At 41.6% G+C, this 20,512-nt stretch overlaps 1 protein-coding gene across 1 annotated transcript; it reads right to left on the reverse strand.

The window, feature by feature from the left end:
* Positions 1-276: 276 nt before the first annotated feature.
* On the reverse strand, positions 277-1,827 carry LOC141632659 (uncharacterized). The gene has a single exon (XM_074445184.1). It carries the CDS (start codon positions 1,825-1,827, stop codon positions 277-279), a length of 1,551 nt encoding a protein of 516 aa, XP_074301285.1.
* Between the last annotated feature and the right edge of the window lie 18,685 nt (positions 1,828-20,512).

The raw sequence follows: 20,512 nt of genomic DNA on the forward strand, positions 1-20,512 counted from the left end.
CTTGTACTGTCTGAATTTGAACTTATCTCCTAAACTTGTCATCAGATGGTTATCGAACTGTTTTCCATTATCAGTTATGATACGTTGTGGTACACCATATCTATATATTATTTGAGTTCAGATGAAATTCACAACATTTTCCTTCTTGACTTCCCGTAATGTGATGGCTTCTGCCCATTTTGAGAAATAATCAGTACCAGCGAGAATATACTCGTGTCCATTCGAGGCTTTCGGAGTGAGAGGTCCCACAATGTCAAGTCCCCAAGCTTCAAAGGGCTATGAAGATACAGTCGGGTGTAATGGCTCTGGTGGCTGATGTATGAAGTTTGCGTAGAACTGACAAGGTTGACACTTTTTTGCGAAGTCCATGCAGTCTTGAACCATGGTTGGCCAGTAATACCCCATTCTCTTTACACGATCATAAAGTTTAGGTCCAGATTGGTGAGCGCCACAAATGCCAGAGTGAGCTTCGTGCATTGCTTCAGTGGCTTCATCTTTATTTAGACACCTCAACCAGTGTCCCAAGAAAGAACGTCTGTAGAGCGTCCCTTTGTAATGAATAAATTTTGGAGCACGTCGGCGTACCTCTACCTTGTGCCTGGGATCATCAGGTAATTTCTGGTGGTCCAAGAAATCGATGATAGGCTGGCGCCAGTCATCTTCATCAGCCGTGTAGACGCAAATCATGTTTGTTGTATCTATATCTTCTACTCTTTCAAGCAAAGATATTGCCCAGCGATTGCAGACTGGCACTTGCATAGATTCTTCTTCCCCCAGTGCCAAAGTGGCTGCAAGGTTAGCAATCGCGTCAGCCAACTTGTTGGCACTCCTTGGTACATGACCAATATTGATGGAGTCAAGTTGATTAAGCAGTTGCAACGCCTGTCGATGGTAGGGAATCAAGTCTTCCTTTCTTACCTCATACTCATCGAGGACTTGGCTGATCACCAATTGTGAGTCTCCGTAAATATCCATGTCTCTTACGCCTATTTCAATTGCCATTTGAAGACCTAAAATCAAAGCTTGGTATTCTGCCACGTTATTTGAGCAAAACTGTGTGAGGGTAAATGAGTATGGCATTACATGGTTTTGCGGAGATATGATCACAACTCCTGCTCCAGCTCCGTCTCGCCTTACAGCACCATCGAAGTACATTTGCCATGGGGGTAAAATGTCCACGTAAAAAATTTCTTCTCCTGGTAGTTCGTCTGAAAGTTCCCACTCTGCTGGGACTGGATGATCAGCGAAGAAATCTGCAATAACCTGACCTTTTACTGCTTTTTGAGACACAAACACTAAGTCATACTGTTTAAGTAGCACTGCCCATTTCGCAAGTCTTCCAGATAAGACTGGTCTTGAGAGTATGTACTTGATTGGATCAGCTTTTGAGACCACGTGTATGGTATGCGCCTGCATGTTGTGCCTCAACTTCTGGATGGCGAACACCAAAGCAAGACATATCTTCTCTATGGGCGAGTAATTTAATTCAGCTCCAACCAAGGTACGACTCAAGTAGTAGAGTGCTCTCTCCTTGCGGTCTTCAATTTCTTGCGCACACATTGCCCCCAGCGATCGTTCTTGTGCGGCGATGTATAGAATGAGCGGTTTTCCTGGAATCGGTGCCCCCAACACTGGTGCACTAGCCAGGTACTTTTTTATGCTATCAAAAGCATGTTTGCATTTTTCATCCCACTGAAATGGAGCATCCTTTTTCATGAGATGACTGAACGGCTGACAACGTCCTGCTAGGTTAGCGATGAACCTTCGAATGTATGCCAAATGTCCCTGCAACCCGCGCAGCTCCTTCAACGTCTTTGGTTCTGGCATTTCGTTGATAGCTTTGATTTTTGTCTAGTCGATTTCAATGCCTCTATGCCTTACCACGAACCCCAAGAACTTCCCGGATGTGACGCCGAATGCACACTTGAGTGGGTTCATCTTGAGTTGACATTTTCTAAGTCTCTCAAAGATGGTCCGAAGGTCTTTAACATGGTCTTTTCTTTTCTTTGATTTGACAACCACGTCGTCGACATAACATTCTATCGTTTTATGCAACATGTCATCAAAGATCTTTTGCATTGCTCGATATGTGGCCCCAAATTTTTTAGTCCAAACGGCATGACCGTGTGCGAGAAGATTCCTTTTGGGGTTCGAAAACCTGTTGCTTCTTAATCTTCAGGTGCCATATGTATTTGATTGTAACCAGCAGTACAATCCATGAATGAGAGTGCTTCGTGACCAGTGGTTGCATCAATCATCAACTCTGTAACTGGCAAAGGGAAGTCGTCTTTTGGACATGCATCATTAAGATCTCTGAAGTCGACGCATACACGTAGTTGCCCATTTTTCTTCCTGACTGGAACAATGTTGGCTATCCAGGTAGGATATCTGACTTCACGGATAAATCCAGCCTCAATGAGTTTGTTAACCTCTTTTTCGATTTCAGGTATAAGCTCCGTCCTAAAGCGACGTTGAGATTGCTTTCTAGGACTGATTCCTTTTCTGATTGCCAATCGATGAACTGCAATTTTTGGGCTTAGTCCAGGCATTTCCTTGTAGCTCCAAGCGAAGACGTCCTTGTACTCAACCAAAATTTTTTGTAGTATTCCTCTTCTTCCTCTTTAGTCAACAGAGCACTGACATAGATTGGACGAGGATCTTCATCAGTTTCTAGGTTTAGTTCTTTTAAATCGTCTACGGTTGACTGTACCTCATCTTCAAGTGTTTCAGGTGCCTTGTCAGCCTCTACCTCTTCGTTGTCATCAGGTATCTCTTCTGCAGTGATATGATAAGAAGTCACAATTTCCAAGTCTTTTGCATCACGGGAGTGTGAAGATGGAGGTTTAGACTCTTCAACATTGTTTGAGGAGAGACCAGTGAGAACTAATACTCGTCTTCGTGCTTTTAGTGGCTCATGCTGGATGATGTCCACCACTTGCAAACGCTTCATGCGAGAGGGTATTGCGCTTCTCAAGTCATCATTTATGCTTACTTCTTCATCGTTTTCTTCCACGGAAGTTGAGCACAGAAGAGTCTTACCACTATCATTATTGGAGGCTCCTAAACGAGTGAAGACCGTGTTTGAACGAACACCCAAACGATTACATAATGCACCCTTCTTGCTTGTACACGGCGGAGGGGTTGATGACTTAACTTTACTTGCTCCTCGTTTATCCAAATGAGCGAAGACAAGGACGATTTGTTGTAGAACTCGGTCTCCCCGCTGTCGAATACGAAGGACGGGCCCTCTCGTGCGGTGGACTTATCCTCGTCGAAAATCAAGATGTTGATGGTCTTTTAATGTCTTCTGCTTCATTCTCTTCCGCCTCTTCCACTGTGATATGTTGTGAAGATGTAGAGGTTCTGTTCCTACGAGCACTGATCTTCACGGGTGTGGGAGACTTATAACCAAGCCCTGCTTTAGTCTCTATAAAGCTTCCTTCTTGCTTGTACAACTCCTGTTGTGTTTTGTTAAGCCCATATGGTTCAACTTCTACAACTTTCCCAAGCGGATTTGGTTTTGTAAAGTCGTAACCAGCCTTTTCCAGTAGCTTGTATGCGTTGGAATGAAATATTCCCACATTTTGATCGCTTGATGATTGGTTTGATGAACAGATGAAACCAACTGGAGGAGGTCTCATAACTATCATTTGGTTTGAACTTGGAAGAGGTATGGTGACTTTCGCCATCCATTCTTGCTTGATCATTGGACTTGGTTTACTTTTGTCTTTAAGATCTCTCTTTGTTAGACATTCTGCAAAAGGACTATCTCCTTCTTTTCGGCGAGACTTGGGAATATACCGCAATACTGGCGAGGTAGACTTATGTGGCATTTCTTGCTTCTTGGGTGATGTAACGGGAGTAGATGCTTCACTAGCGTTGTCTATATTTTGCTTATCATTTTCTTTAACATGACTCGTAACAACATCTTCTTTGGTATTCTCTTTCAGCTTACCTCCTTTTCCAGTTGAAGAAATGGTAGTTGGCATGAACTCACTAGAAGTACCATTTTCTTCAAAGAACTTTGCGTCAGCGAAGAAAGAGTCAGCCTTAGTGAAAGGCTTGGCGTCTCCATTTATCTTCCTCTCACCGCCGTGATAATACTTCAAGCATTGATGGAGGGTTGATGCAACGACTCCATTTTCATGTTTCCATGGTCGACCTAATAATAACTTGAAGGATGTCTTGGCCTCGATGACATGGAAGAGTGTTTCAGATGACAAGTCACCCATGCTAAGGCTTACACGAATCATGCCAATAGCCCGCTCTCCATTTAAGTTGAAACCGTGAATTACTGTTCGACTGCTAGAAAGTTCATCAACCGTGATGCCTAGCTCTTTCATGGTTGCTTTTGGCATGAGATTTACTCCTGAGCCTCCATCTATTAAGATTCTATTGACTTTTTGTCCTCGAATGTAGCCTGACACATATAGCGGCCTATTGTGAGGCTTGGAACCAAGAAGCAGATCTTCATCTGAAAAGGTCAAGGCTGCATTGCAGGAGACACATTGTGTTGACGGCTCTGCAAGCTCTCCTACATCATTCATCTTGCCAGCGTATAGTTCTGGTTTATCAAGTCCTTGGAGTACTATCTGACGCTTCTCCTTTGGCAGGTGAAAGATTTGTCTCCACCCCATATTTGCGGGAAGGGCGTTGAGAGCCTTTACAACTTCATTTTCCTTTTGAGGGTAAGATTGCAATTGTTGTGACGGTACCGCATCATCTGCTTCGTTTTCCTTTACTTTTTCTTTATCATCATGACCTACTACAGAAATGGTACATACGGTAACATTGTTCAAGAAATCTCTTGGGAGGAATTCCTCTAGAGCAATATGACTAAACGAATTTTGCTTAGGCATATTGATAGGCAAGACACATGGTTTGACCACTGTTTCAGACTTCTTCTCCCCATTAGACATGCAAGATTTCATCTTCTTTGATTGCTTTCGTCGATGATGGACATGTTCGACTGCTTGCCATACTTGTTTCTTTGTCTTCTTGCGTGTGACTAAGGTCCACCCTTCGTCATCATCATCTACATTCTCCTCATCTTGAGGACCTAATCTTGCTTTTGGGGATATCGATGGAGATGGCTTTTGAAACCATATAGCAACAGGTTCAAGGCTTCCAAATTGCAACATGCATACATCCCACCCACAATGCATCGTTGGCTCCTCATGTTCCTCATGCTGCTCCAATATTGCAGTAGTTTGATTTGTAGCTACTGTTTCATCCAAGTCAAGGATAATCTTTCCGTCTCTGAAGAGCTGCATAATTTTCTCTTTCAGTGTTATGCATTTTTCAAGGGGATGACTTACCAGTCTGTGATAGCGACAATAGTTGGGATCACTTGTCTTGTTAGCCTGGTCGCCTCTTGGACTCGCAATTGTATAACCTTTTTCTCCAGAAGGTCGTCTAGCATTCCAGATAAGTCAGAGTCTGGGAAAGGGTACTTCTTAGCTTGTAACTCTTTTAATGTGGGTTTGTTCTGCTGATAATTGTAAGCATATGACTCCTTCTTCTTTTCAAACTTAGGCCTTGATGAGATCTTAACGGGCGAGCCGCTGGTTTCGACGACCATTGCCTCTTTTCCCATCAACTTGAAGCCTTTATCTGTCTTTCTGAACTCCTTCTTTTCACTTAGCGCCTTAGAAGAGGTTAATCGAGCTTTGCCACGCCCTTTGATTGTAATTTCCATGTCGTGAGCAAGGGTTGCCAATTCTGGAAAGCTTTTCGGCTTGATCCCTTTCATTATATAAAGAATATCCCAGATCATCCCGTTAATGCACATTTCCACTGCTGAGGATTCACTTAAGCGATCTTTGCATTGCAGACTCAATGCACGCCATCGATCGATGTAGTCGACGACAGGTTCATCTTCCCACTGCACAGTGTTTGTTAGTTCGCTCATGCTGACGATACGACTAGTGTTGTAGAACCTGTTAAGAAATTCGTCTTCCATGCGACCCCAACTGTCAATTGACTCAGAGTCCAAGTCCGTGTACCAATCAAAAGCAATTCCTTTAAGAGAACGTACGAACTGCTTGACTAGACGATCACCATCAGTCCCAGCATTGTTGCATGTTTCCACGAAGTGGGCGATGTATTGTTTTGGATTTCCCTTCCCGTCGAACTGTTGAAACTTTGGAGGCTGATAACCAAGAGGCATGCGCAGACTTTCAATCCTCTTAGTGTAAGGCTTGATGTAGTGTCCACTGCTTGTCGAACTTTCACCTAGCTGACTTTTAATTGTCTTAGCTATCAACTATTGGAGCTTCTCTTCAGTGAAAGCGCCAATTTCATTGCCAGAAGTCTTTCCAGTATCATCTTTGTCATCGTCCTTATCAGTATCATCGTCCTTGTCAGAGTCACTGTGCTCACTTGAGATCTTTTTCTCGAGAAGCTCCACCACCTCCTTTTGAAGTTCATCAATCTTCTTGTTCTTTTCTTCATTCTCCTTCATCATATTTTCAAGGAGCTTATTCATGCTTTGGACTTGCTCCTCAAGTGTAGAACCAGCAATCACCATGACTGAAGCGCTGATAGGAGTGGAGGCATCCTTCTTTTTTGGTGACGCCCTAGGTTTGCAAGGGGAAGCGTTTTTGTCGACCTTAGAACTTCGAGTCCCTTCGCGCGAAGGAGTAGAGGCAGCAAGGATAGCTGTAGCAGCACCAGCTATGGAGGCAACTGAGATCTTGCGTGGCTGGTAGGGACATGTGCGAGCGTAGGCTAGTAGCGGCAGCGTTGATAGCACTTTCTTTGCCATTCCTCTAGTGCGGATGCCAACGATTGCACAAATGGGAGGTAGCAAGAAGGGGAGTGCCTTGCAGATAGCTACGTAGGTCTTCTTGGAAGCGTCAGGTGACGTGTCCTGCTTGGTAGACATCCTTTTTTAGTAGACTTGGCTTGTAAAGTAGTAGAGATGAGAGGTAGAGAGTTTCACGTCGGGTTCACCAAATTTGTAACGACAAATTTTGTATTGCGATAACTGAAATACAAAACAAGTAAACAAAATGAGTTTTTTTATTAATATCAGAAAAGTTCGTGTACAATCTCTAATAATCCTCTGATTCTAACTAAACAAACAGGGTACGCGTGCACGATCCACGTAAGGGGTGCGCGTGCGTTTTGCAGGGGGTGCGCGTGTAGAGGGTGTATGCACTCTACGCGCGACGTTGACTTGTATTCTTGAGAGGGTCGAACGACTTGAGTCTCTCTTGAATGTTTGAATGTTTGAATATTCGAGTTTGAATGTTTGAATATTTGAGTTTGAATGTTTGAGTTTTCTTGCGCAGCGCACGAATTTGTTGTGCTTGTTGGATCGCTTACGTTGAATTTCACGAGATTTTCAGAGAGAATTCCAGAGCTTTTCTTTTCTTCGAGTTTTTCTATCCCTTGAAATGAATGAACTTCGCTCTATTTATAGAAAAAGTTCGGGCTTTCTTGGGCTTAGGGTTGCGGGCCCATTTCTTGGCCCGTTTGCAATTTTAGCCCAATTTGACTTCTGTTTGGACCCGAATAACTCAGAATGACCCAAATTTGATTTAAAAAGGACAAAAATAATTAAATTGAGTAATTTATTTATTATTAACTCAAATTAATTAATTTCTGTATTTTCGACATTTAAATAAAATTTTAATGCCTACAGGACCATGGTAGGATATTATGGAAATAACAAGTCCAAGTATGAAGAATTATGAAGTGGGTTGATGCACAAATGAAATCACAAATCAAGCCCAAGATTTGAAGTCCAACTAGGTAGAAGTTTAGGATACTAAAATACATTGGATGCCATGTTTTAAGAGCTTAACCGGGTGATTAAACAAGGCATTAAATATCAACTTTGAATTCCTTGAGCATTAATTAGAGGAATTAAGAAGACGGAGCAGGAAAGCCATGACCCCAATCGGGGTTAGACCCCTCTATGCCCGAACGTTACTTCCTTGTTCCCCTATAAATAGAATCTTTGGTCGACACTTTTTGGGTATCTCTCTTACACACATTTTTCACATAGAATTCTCTCTAAACTTCAGTAGGTAGATTAGCTTAGTATACTTTAGTTTTCATTAGTTTGTTATCATTTCCTTTAAGTATTACAAGTTACAATTTCATTTCCAAGTTATTTCCTTTTGCATTGTTCTTCAATTCCAATTCTATTTCTATTGTTGAGGTAATTTATTTCTAGTATTATTTCTTTATCATTATGTTTATCATTTTGTTCATCATTAGCTTAATTTACATAATGCAAGAGTAGTATATCTAGTCTAGGGGATAAAGGAAGCCATGAATAAAAAGTATTTGTAATATGATAAATTAGGATGCTTAATGATCACATAATAGTTTCTATAACATGCTTGTACCTTATTGTTAATCTTTGATTATTGGCCATTGTCTTAGATTAAATTTGTTAATTCGTTTTTATAAGTCGAGAGGCACGAAAATGGATTAGACTAAGTATGTTTTAGTAGACGACCTAGCCATATCGAGAGATCGTTAGGACCCGTTCTATGGTTGACACTAATATCGAGAGGTGGGTGTCTTTAAGCCTAAACAATTATCATTGCTATCTAATCCGAGTTTGACATAAAGTATTTACATTTATTTGCCTGTGTGACTCAACTTCCCTAGACTCTTTCTTTATTATTGTTTTTACATCAACATAAATCAAATCAATCAATCAATCAATCGCATCGACTCAAGATAAAATTCACTCCATAACAATAATTAAAAACTACCGTCTCTCTGTGGTTTCGACCCCTACATACTACATTCATTTGTGTCTAGGATAATTATTTTTGCATAGGTGTGCGATAGCCTATCATTCTCATTCATTTCGTCATTTTGCATATTAACATAAGCTAATATCTCATCAAAACTAGGGAACTCTTTCATATCACCATAAATCATGTCATCAATGACTACTTGAGAATATGTGTTTAGGTCTTTATCAGTACAACCACCATAGGACTTGTCCAATTCTGTATACTGAGCTTTCATCATCTCAGTCCATACGCCGAATGATGGCATCCCTTGTGCATAATCATACATTTCTTTTGCCCTCAGTACCAAACCTTCGATAAAGGTATGGTAGAATGGATCTTTCATAAAAGGTAGTATTTGAGGAATTTGGCTGCCAAATTGACCTTTATCAGTTGTATTTTCTTCTACATTATCATCACTGCCATCAATAGTTTTATCAACAGTCTCTTCCACAGTAACATCCTTGGGAGGAGATTCAGCTTCTTTTATTTTATCACTACTCAGTTCATCTTATTTTGGATAACTTCAAACAGGTTCAGCTATCTTTGAGTTGAACTCTTTCATATTATCAGTGTATCTTTTGTAAAACAATGTTGAATCCCTCGTCATTCTCAAGAAAATTTCATGAATATCCTAGCAATTTTAAAAATCATAATACAATATCAACGTCACATTTATAAAGTAACACTATAATGTGTAAACAATATCATTTGCTTCAACTTAAGATAATGACTAATACTAGTAATACTAATAACCTTTAAGAATATCGGAAAATATATGAAAAGGTAACATAGTTATAAAGTTTGTCTTACATCTAATGCACTTTCTCTTATTTCTTCGTCATTTTGTATCCCATGAGGCAATTTGATCATCATGTATCTGAAGAGTTAAGAACGATAAACCCCTAAGAGGAGAAGGGGGTGAATTAGGTGTACCTTTTAAAAAATTTCTCCTTTAGTTCCTTAGAGACTAACACAAGCAAGAGCTATTAAATACAAACTTGAGAAACTTAATGGATTGTAAGTTCACAAGAGGTACAGCAGGTCTATGCAACAGTATGAATGACTCTTGCACAACACTGACACCGAGATTGATGAATAAAAGTATAATGATAAGAGAACGTAAAAGTAAATAAACAAACAAGACAATGTTTAAAAAATTGGTTCAGCTCCTACTCCGGAGCCTATGTCCAACCGTTATTTTATTGCTTGTTTAGAAATTTACTCAAACTTAACTAAACCATTACAATGAAAATAACTCGCCAATCTACAATGAATGCTCTTCAAAGTCTTGGCAATAAATGATGTCTAAGGCTCCTTATTTATAGTAGAAGAAATGACCTAAGGTGGGTACCTTAGATAATATAATTCATTAATAAATTAAGTAGCTTTGATTAATTGTAAGTGTTAGGTGTTGCTTTACCACAGAAAAAATCAGAATGCTTTAGCTTTTCTCAGATTTTAGGTTCCAATACACTCAACAAGACAACCTACCACAAATGGTAAAAAGCACTTGTACTTGACTACTTCAACTTTCCATTTATGTAAAAGTAAGATGCACAATAAAAGAGGAGTTGAATTATTCAATTTGAGCTCTTTTATTTCTGAAATTATTTCAAAATTTTGTTTTTCAAATTTCAAACCTTTTAGAATATTGCTTTTGAAAGGATTTGAACACTGATGAATTTTCCGAAAATTCTCCATACGTTAGTACAAGAAACCTTGGTGCAACAGTCACAAGGACTGTTGCATGGTTTTGCAATCACTTATGCTTAAAAGAAGGTATGTTTAACTACCTCGTTTACAACATTCATTCTAAGCAATGGGCTTTCTTGACTTGTCTTTCATCTTGATCATCTTTGGGCTTCTTCGAAAAATCTTTGGATGCTTCAATTCCCTAAACAATTTAACTAAGAAGCAAATAATTAAATGATAATGAAACTTGGCATCATCAACCAAGTGTGTTCTAAAAAATTCCTCCTTTGATGATGGCAAGTTTTAAATATGTGTTTAGTTCCCCTAAGCCCATGGTGAGTCGGTCTTTGAACCAAATAATAAAAGACGTCAAATAAATATGATCAAGGTGAATGAGGGTCAACATGCTTGGCCTAAGTAAAACATCTAATTGATACGTGCATAATATATAGTCTTTTTAGCCTATTTCAGCACGTATTTCTATGCATTTTTATACTGTTTTTATAGTATTTTGCCCCGAATTGGCTACTTTGGTTCGTTTTGTCCATTTTGTAGAAATGAACGCAAAAGTAGTGGAATCGTACCCTTTTTCGTCCTTTTTGCATGCATTTAGAGGAGACGGGATTTTCCTGAGTGAGATATTGCGTTGGGAAGCGTGTTGGCATGAATTACGATGCAGTCGCGCACGGACTTGAGCTGAAATGAAGATAAAGGACTCGATCGAGCAGTTTTACCACTCGATCGAGTGGTTTTTACGTCCTCTATTGCTCGATCGAGTAGTTTTCTACTCGATCCTTAAGTTGCTGAAAGACGAGTTACTCGATCGAGTAACTATCTACTCGATCGAGTAGATGCTGCTGAGGTTTTGCTCGATCGAGTGGTTTCGCTGTTATGGGCTTTTATTTAGCCCGTGTTATGTTTTATTCCGCAAAACTTAATTATTTCTATGTAAGCAAGCTTTAGTTAGGTCATTAGTATCAGAATTTACTGACTACTTAGCCTTTATCAAACTTTACTGCGTTAAACATTTTTCTTCACTGTAACCTTGTTCTCGGTTTTACTTTGCTCGGATTTTGTGTTCTTTACGCCGGATTCGCTTGATTGTAATTCCTTCCTCTTCTCTTAATAATAATTAATCTTTTGTTTGCTTTAATTCTTCGTTTCGTTACATTTAATTTCTGCCCTAATTTACTCTTTATGCAATTTTATTATAGTTTTAATATGTTTACTGCTGGAAATTTGTCTGCTATTAGTATTGATAGTTCAATTAGTAATATGAGTAGCTAAACCCCTTTCATGTTGGGATTAGGAGATCTGCGGTAGGAATGTCACGATGTAGTAAATGAAATAGATGAATTGATTGTGAGATTCTGTCACCATAGCAATTTAATTGTATTTATCGACTTAGTTGAGTGCACATTTCTGAGTCACCTTTTAATCTAGCTAAAATTAATCCTAGATCGAAAGATTGGACTAAATAGGCCTGCTATGAACAGTAGACTACCCTGACGAGAATGAAAGTTAAGTTAGTGGTATTTTAGGATAGAAAGTGGACCGAAAGGACCTTTCCACATCCGTCTTACATTAATTCGTCTGAGTCATTTACAGCTGTGTCACTGGACTACAGTAGTGAACCGAATTCCCGACATGTCCCTCTCTATCTGATAGTTTAAACTTATTTTCTTGCTTTTACTGCTCTTATCCTTATTTCTCTTCCTTTAAACCTCGTAGTTTAGAATCCAATTCAAACAACCCCCCATTTGTGACCAAATAGAAGGACTTCTACAGATATCGTGCCTCCTTGAGGAGATCGACCCTACTTGCCGCTAGCTTCTGTTAGTTGTATTTAGGTTTATTTTTGGTATAGAAACGACCGTATCAAATTTTGGCGCCGTTGCCGGGGAGGCAAATGTTTTATTTTTAGTCTTTCTCTTAGTTTAAGGGACATCCATTCCTTAAACTATTCTCATATCCTACTTGTAGTTTCTTTTTATGCGCAGGTCACAGGGTGGTGAATTACTACCGTACAATCCTGAGATTGAGAACACTTTGCGTGAGTTGAGGCGATCATCTAGGGTATTTCCGATAGAGGAAGAGCTGAGTACTCTGTCTAGTTACTATGAGAACGAGCTGTTTGAGGAGGATCCACCTTCATCACCTATTTCTACTTCATCAGCTGAGACCGTCACATCTCTAGACATGGCTGAAGAAGCAAGTATAGCCAGTCACTCTGAGCCGACGGCTGAGAATCTCTACAAGGGATTTGCATTACCAAGAACGGACAGAAAATTCGAGCCGAAACCGTCTTATATCAATTTGGTTGAGAGGAACCAATTTGGGGGAGCTGCAACTGAAGATGCAGCCAAACACATGGAGACATTCATTGACTATTGTTGTTCCATACCCCCACCGACTAGTGTGACTCCGGATCAGGTAAAGGAGACCATGTTCATATTCTCTCTTCGTGATGCTGCAAGCGAGTGGTACCGGGACCTGGATCGAGTTGCCAACGGGATTACTGATTGGAAGTCGCTGGCCCTGGCATTTTACAAGAAATATTTCTCTGCCTTGAAGACAAATGCCATTAGAGCTCAGATCACGAGCTTTAAACAAGGTCCTGATGAGAATTTTCATGAGGCGTGGGTCCATTTCAAGAAGTTGGTGCGAACTATTCCGCACCATGGGTTCGAGAAATGGAGTCTATGCAATCAGTTTTATAATGGGCTTTACGACGATCAGAGAGCTATTCTAGAAGCGGCAGCTAGTGGTAGATCCAGGAGAACGTTGGAGAGACTAAGGGGTGGAAAATTATTGATGATTTGGCCACCCATAAAGCCGAGTATGGAAATTCCAGGGGAAATCAAAGGAGAAGTGCAGAATCTCCTTCTGTAGCTGCATTAGCGAGCTTTGATAAGTATGAGTTGGGAGGAGCTTCGAAAGGAGGGATCTATCATGTGAATGCTATTTCAGACGGTCCTTTCGTCTGCAAGAGATGTGGAGGAGAGGGACATATTTAAGATAATTGTCCTAATCCCTATGAGTCTTGCGCTGCCTTTCAACATTACAGGCAGACAAACACTTATTATGAGCCAAACGTCCATCCCAATTTGAGGTGGACTAGTCAAAATGTGCTCAATCCTACTCCTCCTCAGCACCAGCAGCAGCCGTATATTCCTCCACACAAGAATCAACAAGGCTTTCAGAAGCCTCCGTCCTTCACTCCTCCTAATCATGGTGCATCATCTTCCGGTGGGGTGAGTGAAATAGGTGATCTAAAGTCTATGTTGCAAGCCTTTACAAAGCAGTTTCAGCTGAGTGATCAACAGAAAGATGCGTCCATTAAGGCACTTGAAACTCAAGTTGCCCAACTAGCCACGAATCAATCCTCAAGAAAACAAGGTCAATTACCGACTCAAAATGAGAAAAATACACATGAGACGGTAAATTTTATCAATTTGAGAAGCGGTCGTTCATATGAGGGACCGGAAATGCAAAAATCAGACCCGAGGAAGGCTATAACAGATGGTGAACAGTGTTCTGTCGAAGAAAATGAGCTGACGGCTAAGAAGGTGCTCGATCGACTGGTTTCTGGAGGTCAATCGAGCAGATTTGGCGATGAATGTGGTCGATCGAGTGAAAATTCCACTCGATCGAGTGAACAGAAAAGTGAGACTGGTCGATCGAGTGGTTTTCCACTCGATCGAGTGAACAGGAAAATGGAACTATTCGATCGAGTGAAAATTCCACTCGATCGAGTGATATTGTTGAAGATTCTACTCGATCGAATGGGCAATTTGGTCGATCGAGTAGTTTTGATGACGGGAAGCTTATTCGAGAGCCTGCTAGTGCTCGATTAAGCGAGAAATCACCAGAAAGACCTCGTTCTAGAGGTAAGAAGCGTCCAAAGGATACAGAGCTTGCTCCGGGTGATACATTGGAAGAGAGAAACAAGGGACTCGAGATACCCATCACAGTTCCCTTCCCGAGGCGGCTGCAGAATACCAAAGCTAATCAACAATTCGGCAAATTTGTCGAACTCCTGAAAAGCTTAGAAGTCACTGTGCCGTTCACTGAGTTGCTGACAAAGGTACCCTCTTATCTTAAGTTTATGAAAGAAATTTTACCGCGTAAGAGGAATATTAGTGATAATGAGACAGTAGCTTTAACTGAGGTGGGGTCAGCCCTATTTCAAAATAAGTTACCTCCCAAACAGTCACATCCGGGTAGTTTTTCAATTCCGTGTCATATCGGTACCTATTTGATAGATAACGCGCTATGCGATCTAGGCGCTAGCGTGAGTGTCTTACCGCTATCTCTGGCCAAGAGACTTGGTTTGACAAAGCTGAGTTGCACCAACATGACTGTCCAGATGGCCGACCGTAGTATATCACGGCCACTGGGTATAGTAGAAGACGTACCTGTTCAGATCGGGAGGTTCTTTATTCCCGTTGATTTCGTTGTCTTAGACATCCCCGAAGATGCACACACCCCTATCATTTTAGGGAGACTATTTTTGTCTACTGCCCGTGCAGTTATAGACGTCGGGGGGAAGACTTTGACCTTTCAGGTAGGGGACGAGGAGCTGATTTTTCATCAATCTAAGTTCCGGAGGGCTCCCATGCAAGCTAAGCCTTGCAATGCCCTCTCTTCCATTGACCCTATTATTGACACTCCATATGTAAATTTGGAGTATTGTGCTGCAATTGTTACCCCTTCGCCTCAAATTGAGAGCAAAAAGGAGGAAAGTTTGTCTGTTTTCCTTGCTGTAGGTACAGATGAAAGAAATGAAGGAGCTGTCAAGGGACATGATGCAATTACTGTCAATCGAATTGGAAGTGAGGATGCTAAACACGGTGATAGAGGAGCAAGGATGAGGAAAGTTCGTGCTTATGTGGATGTGAACTATTCCCCTCCTACTGTTTTAAACGATTCAAATTCAAGCTCATGGAAGTTGAAGAGGACAGTCAATGATGCTGAGATGACATCCTCCAGTCAGGAGCCCACCAAGGGGCTACTGAAGTGCATTGGAAAGTGAGCGGGGAAATTCCCCGTGTAACACCTTGTAAAAATAATTTTGAATTTCCCGTTGAATTTGTTTTATCGCTTTTAATTAGGACAATTAGTTTTTAGACAGTTTTTATGCGTAGATTTAAGACTATAGACTGTTCTTATGCGTATTTGGTATTTTGGGAAATTTTTGCACGTGTTTTTATGCAGGTTTGGGGAAGTTTTACGCATTCTAAAGGAAGAAAAGACGAGATTCAAGAGCTTACGCGAGAAAAGAGCTCGATCGAGTACTTTTTGTACTCGATCGAGTGAAAAATGGTCGATCGAGTACTTCTTTTCGGTCGATCGAGTAAAGCAATAAATGGGACTTCTCGATCGAGTAGAATTCTACTCGATCGAGTAGCTGGATCATCAAAAGTCCTCGATTGAGTAGTTTAAAACCACTCGATCGAGTAGATTTGCAAAAGACGCAGGGAGTTGTTCTTTAAACTCTATTCTTTTGTCTTCTATTTCATTTCCCCTTAATATTTCGTCCCTCAACCTCCAATTTGCGATCAAAATCATCCCCAATCCCTATTTTCGTTGCTCAAACACCAAATCCGCCACCTACAATCTGTTGCTTGCTTATTAATCTTTCAAAGCCCCATAATTTCCCCTTAATTTGTGCTCATTTTCACGGTTTTAAAAGGGTTTAGGGTTTGCGATTTTGCGATCGAAAAATCGCCCTTTCTTGCTTGTTTTTTGGAGATTATTTGCAATTTGTAGGTTATTCTCATCAAGTAAGTGATTTCTACTTCCTCATTGCATTTTAATTTCGATTATTTTGAACTTTATGAGGTAAAATTGGAATTAGGGTTCGAAAATCCATTGTTGGTCGAATTTTTCGACTTTAATTGTCTTTATTGGCCCTTACTTGTCTTGCTTGATGATCAATCCCCTTTCCTCGCTGTTGTTGCATGATTAATTCGAATTTTGCGCGAGATTTCGCGATTAGGGCTGTTTTAGTCGAATTTTTTTGACTGTCAGACGGGTTTATATGCTTTCATGACTTAATTAACCTCAGTTGTTGTTAATTACTGCTGTCAATACCTGCTATCCCGTTCTCTACCGCTTTTTACACGCTGTTTTTCGAAATTTTTGAGGAATTGTTGGGAATTACGTGCCAAGGTCGAAATTTTTCGACTGGTAGGGGATTCACATGCTGTTTTCTGCTGGGTTTTCCTTCTATCTAAGCCACTTTTAGCCGCTATTTTCTTATCATGTCCCATGCCCCTTGTTACAGGATGGAGTCTAGTTCATTGCCTTCTACCAGTACCACCTCTAGTCCATCTCTGTCTGAGACAGTGGCTCCTGCTGCTGCCACTGCTTCCACTTTAGTGAGTACTGCAGCCCCAGTGTTTCTAGGTTCAGCTGCAGGTACAGTTTTCACTCCAGCTAGCTCAGCTGCTAGCTCAGTTCAGGCTGCCACTTCCTCTATGGCCACCACCACTGCTACTCTTTCTTCTTCAGTGGTGGCCACAGCAGCCACTACTTCTACACCGGCAGCCGTTTTCACGCCAGTGGTGGACTCGCCAGCAGTCGCAGCTGCCTTTAGAGCAGCCCTGGTACCTCACATCGTCACTGCACGGGCTTTTGCCTTGAGTTCCAGAGGTCGGGGTCGTAGACAGTCTCGTTCTACGCCAGCTCTAGTCACCTATACTTCTGTTACTACTTCTTCTGCAGTTGCTGCTCCTTCTACTTCTGGCACAGTCACGGTTCGAGGGGACAATTCCCTCGACCCTCATCCACACTATCCGCAGGTACATTTTGTTAATGCTTTACATCGCAAGAAATTTTATAACCTGCTAGGCTATTCGTTTGTTCCTTCCCTATTACTAGAGAAATCGGCACTTGTGAGACACGGCATTTACGAGTCGGTTTGTGACTTACTACGGGGCACGGGGATGGCCGGACACATCACCATGAGCGGCCGTACCTTTTTAGAGCTGAGCCTTGAGTTTCTCAGCTCCTTTACCTTCTCCTCCGGGGCACACGAGGCTGACCCCACTAGTTCTTCCGTGTCCTTCCGGTTGCTTAACCGGACTTTTCCGATGACCTTAGAGGAGTTTGGTAGGAGATTTGGCCTTACCTTTACGAGCGAGACTGCACCCCCTAGGAGGGTCGTTCGTCAGGTTTGGCGGACCCTGGCCCAGACCACTTTTGCGGAGCGAAAGCTCCAGCAGGTCCACCTTCCCCCTGTCTGTTGTTTTCTTAGATTGATGGGGAGCACTATTTTTGGCCGAAAGGATCCGAACAACATCACAAACACCGAGCTCTCCATCCTGGGCGGTTACCTAAACATTGACTGCGAGGGTCCCTTCACCCTCAACATTACCTACTTGACCGCCCAAGACCTTGAGCCGGGGTCAAGGAGACGGAACTATTGCTTGCGGTGGCATATCCACCATTCTTGCCCGTTCCTTCTTCCCGATTGGCCTCGTGACTTGCGCATACCTCGAGGGAGAAAGGCTCATCGAGTCCGGACGCCATGCTCTCTCGATTGGCTTACCTCGGACTACCGGACATGGAAGATAGACGGCTCCTTGTCCTGGTGACTTACCCCGTGACACTCTCCCCCGTCTAGAGCCCTTGCCCACTTTGTTGGGGCGCCTCTCGCCACCACCGCCGACCTTCACCTTCCACTCCGACCTACTCCTGCTGCACCCGCCGCCAAGAAGCGGCGTCTTGAGACTGGAGAGGGGTCTACACCTTCAGGGAATGCTCAGCCTTCCATGGCTACTCCCGTCCTGACCCCTACTACCACTACTACTTCCACTCCTACTCCCACTCCCACTGACCAGACACAGGCTCAGCCGAACCTACCGGCTACTTTCGTACCACCTCCACCCTTTGTGGCGCCCGCGGTCATGGACCAAGGGGGCGCCGTTTACGGTTTGTTGCTTGAGATCGCAGAGCGTCTGGCTCGTATGGAGAGGGATTTAGCTCTTGCTTAACACCCTCTGTACGAGTACCACTTGCGGCGACACCATCTGATCCAAGAGGGTTGGCCACACCCTTCCTTCTACAGGTACCCACCTGAGGGGTACCCGGAGTCTGCTGAGGAGGACGAGGACCCAGAGGTGGCTGTGGAGAGAGCTCGAGCTGAGGAGCGGAGGAGGAGAGAGGAGGAGCAGGATCCTGAGTACACGGTGGTGGACGACGACGGCGACGACGACGAGTAGCTACTGGTCTACTCATTTCCCCAGTTTTCTGGCTGGTTTGGGGAAGATCGTCTTTTATATGTATCTCTTACTCTTTTATTTTGTCTCCTTTTATTTATTGCTTTTATTTTTCTTATTGGTTGTATATTCCCATTTCCCCGTATATATCTACTGGTGTATACTGGAGGACAACGAGGACGTTGTCCGTTTTGGTTTGGGGATGGTATTGCATCTTTTTGAGTCTGCATTTGCATTTGTTTTGCATTCACATTTAATTTTCAGCTTTGCATTGTTGTTTATTTCATTAAAAATCAAAAATCACAGAAAATTAGAAAAATTTCAAAAATTCAAAAAATAATTACGTTTATTTTTGCATATAGGTCGAGTCGGAACGGTAGATTTCCATGATGATAATGCACTATAACTTGTCATTTTACTTGAGCCTTGCACTTCTTTTGACAGTTATTAGTATAGTCTTGCGTATAATCTACGAGTTTCTGTTCAAATAAAGCTAACTGTTTAGACTTGACCTATAAATTGGCAAACTACTTGAAAAATTCTGAGTTTTAGAGCCATAACTGGTGACATTCATGACCAGTTTTCATTAGGAATTGAGATTAGTACTCCTTGCATAGCATGTTCATCTTTTTTGCACATTTATGACATTCAATTTCTTGTCAAATGCACATATTCGGGTTTGTGGTCGGTGTCACATGCAGGGAGGTGCTTGCAAGTTTCCGTTTCCTTATATTTTTTTCACCCATTTAGCTCCACATAAGCCAAAACTTGCCTTTTTGACCCATTAGCTACATCCCAAACTAAGCCTGCCTAGTCAAAGTAGTTAGTATGTCTTTTGTGGTATGATTTTCCGTCAGCAGTTTGGGCCGTATCTCTTTTGTATGGAGTCGGTGTAAGTATAGAGGAAGGAGGGAAAAGAAAAGAAAGAAAAAAAAATTTTGAAAAAGAAAAAAAAAAAGAAACAGGAGAACGTGAAAGAAAAGAAAAAGAAGGAAAGTTTGAAAAAAAAAGTTGTTTTGTTTCAATTAGTTCATTCAGACGGTATTAAAAAAGGAAAGTTTGTGACCGTCTAACTCCTCCGTTCTTATTCTATATTTTTGAGGAGATTGTGTTTGAGTTTAGTGAGTTTTGTGCCAAATGAAGGGCACTTGTACTTAGTCTTTCAGTCAGTTGAGATTCGGATGGTTTATTATGGTCCTGTTAGGAACTAGCTTGACGCTTTTACCTCCACATTTCCATAACTTGTTTTGCCTTTTCTCACCTGAACCTCACTATTCCCATATTATTTGTAAGCCCTCGGCTGTGACGGACATTAGTGGTTGGAGTGTGTGCATTAGTACTTGAATTGTCTTTCATTTTTGTTGCGTGCATGCTATGTAGGTCGAAGTTAGGTGAGTGACTGTCTTTTCATCTCTCTTTTACATATAACATTCACCCTTTGCTTCATGAGAGAAGAGTGACCACGAGAGAGTCCGATTTTGTTGCTCTTGCAAGGTCGATAGGTCGGCTATATTTCTGAACAGCTTATAATTCATTTGCGTATTTACTGTTTAGCTATAACTGGTAGTTTTGTTGCATTAAATTGGTTCAAGTAGACAAGTTAAGCTAGCTCTGATTTATCATTTCCGTTCCATTAGTTGCATTTTAGGTTACTCGAGGACGAGTAAAGGTCTGGTTTTGGGAGATTTGATACGTGCATAATATATAGTCTTTTTAGCCTATTTCAGCACGTATTTCAATGCATTTTTATACTGTTTTAATAGTATTTTGCCCCGAATTGGCTACTTTGGTTCGTTTTGTCCATTTTGTAGAAATGAACGCGAAAGTAGTGGA

Source organism: Silene latifolia, chromosome Y, assembly GCF_048544455.1.
Source record: "Silene latifolia isolate original U9 population chromosome Y, ASM4854445v1, whole genome shotgun sequence".
NCBI lineage: Eukaryota > Viridiplantae > Streptophyta > Magnoliopsida > Caryophyllales > Caryophyllaceae > Silene > Silene latifolia.